The 6000-nt window shown below is 50.9% G+C and overlaps 1 protein-coding gene across 1 annotated transcript; it reads right to left on the bottom strand.

Moving 5' to 3' along the window:
* Positions 1 to 2852: 2852 nt before the first annotated feature.
* CCN1 (cellular communication network factor 1) lies at positions 2853 to 5383 on the bottom strand. The gene is made up of 5 exons (XM_085232410.1): positions 5186 to 5383; positions 4879 to 5095; positions 4211 to 4558; positions 3885 to 4087; positions 2853 to 3775 (listed from the first exon to the last, which is right to left on the bottom strand). Exons 1-5 carry the CDS (start codon positions 5243 to 5245, stop codon positions 3476 to 3478), a joined length of 1128 nt encoding a protein of 375 aa, XP_085088536.1. The 5' UTR covers positions 5246 to 5383; the 3' UTR covers positions 2853 to 3475.
* Between the last annotated feature and the right edge of the window lie 617 nt (positions 5384 to 6000).

Genomic DNA, 6000 nt, shown 5'->3' on the forward strand with positions numbered 1-6000 from the left:
TGAAAACAGGGACACGTCTGTCTGAAACACAGTCTGGAGGCAGATTGCTGGGACAAGTGCACAGCTGTCCCTCGCTGTGGGCACCACAAGTAAGCAGTGCCACCAGCTCACCGAAGCTCCCTGCAGCAGCAGGAGGTGGGCCTGCTGCCTGGAGCATCCTGGCAGGTGTGGCTTTGCTGGAGCTCCGTGATAGCTTATATGGAGCTTATAGCAGTTCTTGTGGCAGGCTCAGCACGGGTTAACTAGTGGCTGGCTGTCCGTGCCAGAGAGATGTTGGCTTTTCCTCCCATCTGCTCCTCATCAGCCTCCCTGCTCATTCATGAGAGTGCCAGCAGAGTCCTGCTGGAGAGGGTGTGATGTAGTGAGGGAGCTCTGCTTTCTGCTGGCTCCTGCCTTTCGTGTGCTTCCCATGATGCGGCACTTCAGGAAGCATGAAGTTTGTCTTCACTGTGTTGCCTTCGTCAGTAGGGAGCATATGTATATATTACATGTAACCCTGATAGTACAGCAGGAACCACCATCAGGCCCATATAAGCGACTGCATTGGATAGAAGAGATCTCAGTCAGTCCTAAGAGTGCAGTTCGACAGGAGTTCCTTCTGGCGGCAGCAGCAGCCTCGGCAAAGCGCCGTGCCACGCTCCATCCTCGGGTGACCCCGTCCTCCCTCCGGGGGCTGCTGGCTGGAGCAGCCGTGATAAGCAGCGTTTAGAGAATGCTTACAGCTTCCGTTTGTTGGTCATGTTCCTCGTGCCTTGTTTGCAGATCTGTTAGTATTTATCCTGAAGGAAGGATTTGGATATTTTAGATTTTGACCAAGATGTAAAATCATATCTGTGCTCGTTTATCCTATCTGTAAGCCCTCCTGCTTACACCTGAAGGAACTCCTCTTTTTATCATGGATATTTTCGCAGCAGTATCCAGTGTTCGAGCAGCAGGGACGTTTCAAAGCACGTGCAGAGGTGTTAAACAAAGGGTGACGCTGACTCCTTACACCGTACTGGGAGTAGTGGGGTTGTTTTTTTGCCGTGTAACTGAAATAAAACAAATGAAAAGAGAACATTGTTGATGAGCAGCTGGTGTGAAACAACTCTGGAAGATTTGTAGTTCATTTTTCTCTCTTTATAACAGAGTAATTTTATTTAGTACATGTTACTCTAAAATCTGCGTGTCCTGCTCATGCAGCCCTTACTCTCTCACCAGAACTCTTCTTTGAGCAGAGATGACAGACACACCTCTCTACCTGATGGGACATGGAAAGCCCAGCACATAGGCTGTAAAACCTCAGGCCTGCACCTATAGCTGCATACCAGATGGGAGTAGCAGGGGCCATGTGTGCTTCTATACGTGCATGTTTAGGCAAACAGCCTGTGCATGTAGCATAGTGGAGTTATAGCTATGTGTGGTTTGTAGGAGAGCTGCATTAGATCATTTTGAAGGTAGGTGTTACACAGGTGTACCTGTAGGTGGTGGTGGCCCAGGCTGGGTGGGCAGCACTGTGTCTGCACACAGCACTCTTCTATCCATGCAGTAGCCTCGTGAGTAAATGTGATTTCTCAGCGAAAGATGATGTAAGGAAATGTTCAGTGCCAGATGTTACCAAAAAAAAAAAAAAACAAAAGCACTTCACTGTGTTTTACACTCTTGCTGTCAACAAGTATTGTACAGACAGGTTTAGGTGCAGCTAAAACTGGTGGCCAGGTGGTAAATTCCAAAACAGCTGAAGCTGTGAATGCCTCCAGGGAGAAAACTTGACTGAGCAGAAAAAGAGACAGCTGTAATTTTTTCAGGCAAAGCATTAACTGCCAGCGAGATATTTGGCCATTTATTTTATTGAAGTATTTATGCCTAATCAAATGAGAAGTGAACTCTTAACCACTTATACATCTAACTGCACAGCAGTGGACGGCAATCCTTAACAATTCTAAAACCACATCATCAGTCGCTGCTTTATAGAAGTGCTTTCCTTAGTAAAGGCCACAGGAAGGGCTTATGCCAGAAGACTGGTGATGAGGAGGAAAAAATGGTGCTGCAAGTTTCCTTTCAGTCTTATCTGTAGTACAGCTTTATGCTATCCAGCATAGCACAAATGGTTCACACAGCTTTCTCAGTTCCTGCTGTAGATTATTTTTAAATGTCACTTTCTTAATGCACGCCAGCTAGCTATCTTAGGACTCCCTTGGTTCACTAAATGTCATCCACATCCCTGAAATGTAGTTACATATTTAATAAGTGGGAAGGGGAGGCAGAGAAGGGAGAAGATTGGCTGCTTTGCCTTTTACTCTATTGGAAAAGTACTTGAAATTCCTCACATTCTTCTCCTGTTAACAGTATGTTTACTTTTCATCACTGGGTTATTAGGATTAACAAAAGTCATTGCTTCAAGCTCATTTAATTTGAATTTAGTGAAAGCCAACTACCTCCTGCAGACTGTAGGAAACATTCTTCTTCCACAGAACTCCATTAATTTGCAGAAAGCAGCCACCAAAAAATGTGAGACCTGCCCACCACTTCCACCCCGGCGCTCAACATCACTGTGCACACACTGCATTCTAATGAAGTGCCTTATGTTGCAAATTCCAGGACAGTTTGAATAATCTGACAGACTAATTAACATTTCAGTCTCTCTTCCAAACGTTTGCTTTCAGTGCCAGGAAGCTTTCTCTGTATATACTTTCTAGTGCACAGAGTGACAGATTGCATATACCACTTCAAAATACCGTTTACCCAAAGACTCAGCTTACTCATTCATTGCTGTACCTGGGGTGGAGCTTGTTTTGGTTTCCAGACGATTCAAAATGGTCCTGGAAAGGAGCTGAAGTCTGTTGCCTTTCAAGATGCTCTACTAAGAATAGTTAGGTAAATATTTCTTTATTAAATGATTAATTCCATAAATAAATTCTTTTAATTCATTGAATATAAAATTAAAATCATTTACAACTTATTCCAGTATTACAGGGGTTCAAAGGGGTTAAAAAAAAAAAAAGAAAGAAAACAAAAGAGCTACAGTTTGATAAATAAAATACTCAGCTTTAAAACAACTGATTTCTGTTTGCCATTAAACTACAGTTGGTACATAATAGCTGCCAATGTGAACACCCCACAAGTGCCCACCTCAGGAAGGAATGTAACTTCCAACTTGGTTGGGAAAGTAGGGGAGAAGATGGAGGGGAGGGGAAAAGCATAGTGTTAAACTGAACAGAAAAGGAAAAGTTTTCATAACCGGAATAAAACATCAGATCACAAACAGAAAACAGTGTAAGATAAAGGTGCTCCAAAAAGAAGCAGTAAAGTTGCTCCAGTACTATGAAGCTTTAACTATGCTTAAATCTCTGTTGCATTAGTGTCCATTTGCACAGTGCACTCTTGTAATATCTCATATTGCCCTCAAATGGGCAAGGCACCACTTCCATCAGAGGTCCTTTCTCCATGGCTGGTTACTTCAGAATTCTGTTTAACATCCCACCCCAAATACCACTTAGTCCCTAAATTTGTGGATGTCGTTGACCAGTCTGTAAAAGGGATAAGCTTCATTTGCATGAGGACAGTTGTAGTTGCAGCGGCAGGACTGGATCATCATGACACTCTTGGTGAAAGTTTCTCCATCATCACAGCGGAACCGGATCTTGACAGTCCTGGTCTGCTGGGGAGTACAGCACCTGCCATCCACACAAGACCCACAGTACTTGGGGCGGTACTTCTTCACACTGGAGCATCCAGCATAAGTAAACCTTACGGGAGATGGGGACTTCTTAGTCTTGGTACATTTTTTTCCTTTCTGTAAAGAAAAGAAAATAACATCATTAGTGGGAGGTCTTTGTCCTGCCTTTACCCTCTACTTGAACCAGTTTGGAAAGAAGAGGAGCATCGGAGGTGTTTATATTTACCTTTAGGGAGGTGTAGCTGGGCTGACCACATGGCCTCACTTCACATATCCTGGTCTCCTTGATGAGCTTGCAGTCGGGATTGTCGTTGGTGACTCTGGTGGAGATGCCGGTCCCACACGTCTTTGAGCACTGGGACCAGGAAGTTGTTTGCACAATGCATTTGGGATTCTCAAAAGCTCGGCTTTGTGGCTCAGATCCAAAAACTGGAAAAGAAAAGGGGGGCTTAGACTACGTCTGCCTTCTCCCCGGGTTTCTTTCTGTCAAGCTGTCACACAGCTTCCCTCCCATCTCAGCTTTTGCCATCACACAGATCAGTGCACACTCACCAGGTAGCATCTTCAGGCCTCCCTTCACAATGGCAATCAGCTCGTTGTTCCTGGTCAGTTCGCCCTCAGAAGCGTCCAGACCAAACTCCTTGCTGAAGAAGCCCTCCAGCTCCTCCAGCGCATCCTTGCTCTCATCACAGACCCACTCCTCGCAGCACTGCCCAGGCACTTTGACTAGCCTGGGGCTGGGGCAGCCCAGGTTGGGAAGGGAGAGCTCCTGCGGGCAGAGCGGGATGCAGCCCACAGCTCCATCTATGCACGTACACTGGTGCTTGCAGTTGGGCTGGAAGCTTTCGCCGTTCTGGTAGATTTTGGAGTTGTATTCACACGGTCTCCCCTCAGACTGTGCTGCAGAGAGCAAAAGAGAGAGAAGAGGGTGTCAGCGCCGGGAATCGCTCATTTAAAGACACATATTTTGCTGCTCTGTTAAATTCGGTTTATGGTAAAGTTCCCTACAGTCCCCCGGAGACGCGGGGCTAGAACAATAAGTTAGTCAGGAATCACTTTTCCTTATGTGCTTTTAGCGGAGCCCAGACATACTGAATCGCATTCCAGACTGCTGAAGTCATGTGCCTTTCTGCCAAGCTACCAACAACAAAGCATAACCATACATGGACTCAAAGTTACTAAACTCCGGCACTCCGCACCGCGCCGCGGGCAGCTCTTACCTCTGCAGATGCCCTTGGTGGCTGCGGGGCTGGCGCCGAAGTTGCACTCCAGCCCCTTGGTGTGGTCGCAGGGCTGCGTCCGGCTGCAGTCCTCGTTCAGCTGCTTGGCGCAGACCTTGCAGCAGCCGCAGCCGTCCGGCACCAGCCCCACGCCCGGGGCGCACTGCGGCGCGGCGGCCGGACACTGGCAGACGGCGGGGCACAGAGAGCCGAGAGCCTGCGGGGCGAGCAGAGGGGAGCGGTGAGCGCCGGCACCGCAGAGCCGTTATCCCCAGCCCTCCCGTAAAGCCCCGAGGGCGGCACTTACCAGGCGGGCCAGACAGAGCAGGGCGGCCGCCAGCGCGGGGCGAGCTCCTACGGAGCCCATGTCTTAGCGGCGCGGAGCGAGAGAGCGGAGTTCGAGATGCGATCGCGAAGCGGGGCCGGCGCGGTCTGAGGCAGCGGCGGGCGCGACCGCCTTTTATGGGTCGCGGGGCCGCCGCGTGCGCCTCGGCGCTGACGTCGCGCGTTCCGGGCCGCGGCCGCGTCCAGCGCTCGCGGCATCCCAGGAATGCGGCTGGCGCGCGGCGCGGCCGCTCCGCCCCGCCCCGTCTCCCGGCACCGCGGCCGCTGGCGGCGGCTCTGCCGCGGGGGGTCACCGCGCCCGCCCTGTCCGGGCACCGCGCCGCTTTGCGGGGCTAGGGGCTGCCCGGGGGGCCTCTCCGCGTCCCGCCGGCCCCGCCCGCACCGCATCGGACGCGATCCCGTTACGCGGGCGTCCGTGGGGGCAGCGCTGCGCGGGGGCGCCGCTGGATCGAGCCCCGGGGCCGGAGCTGCGGGCGCAGAGCGGGACGGGCCCAGAGCGGGACGGGCCCCTCGGAGACGGCCGCTGGCTGCGGTTCCCCCGTGCTGCCCCCTCGGGAGGACGCGCTCCCGGTAGCGGTTTCCCGGTGGAGGTTCGGGGCCGGGGCCGGAAAGGAGCGTTTGGGCTTCTGTTGTGGCGCCCTTTCTCTGCGAGGCCGTAAGTGCTTCCAGATGGGGATTCAGCCACCAGACGTAACAATATTTCCATATTTGGTATAGCAGTAGCCCGCATTTTTCACATTTTTCTGCTCTGTTATCCAACCGCAAAGCATTCTTGAC

Source organism: Meleagris gallopavo, chromosome 10, assembly GCF_905368555.1.
Source record: "Meleagris gallopavo chromosome 10, MGAL_WU_HG_1.1, whole genome shotgun sequence".
Classification (NCBI taxonomy): domain Eukaryota; kingdom Metazoa; phylum Chordata; class Aves; order Galliformes; family Phasianidae; genus Meleagris; species Meleagris gallopavo.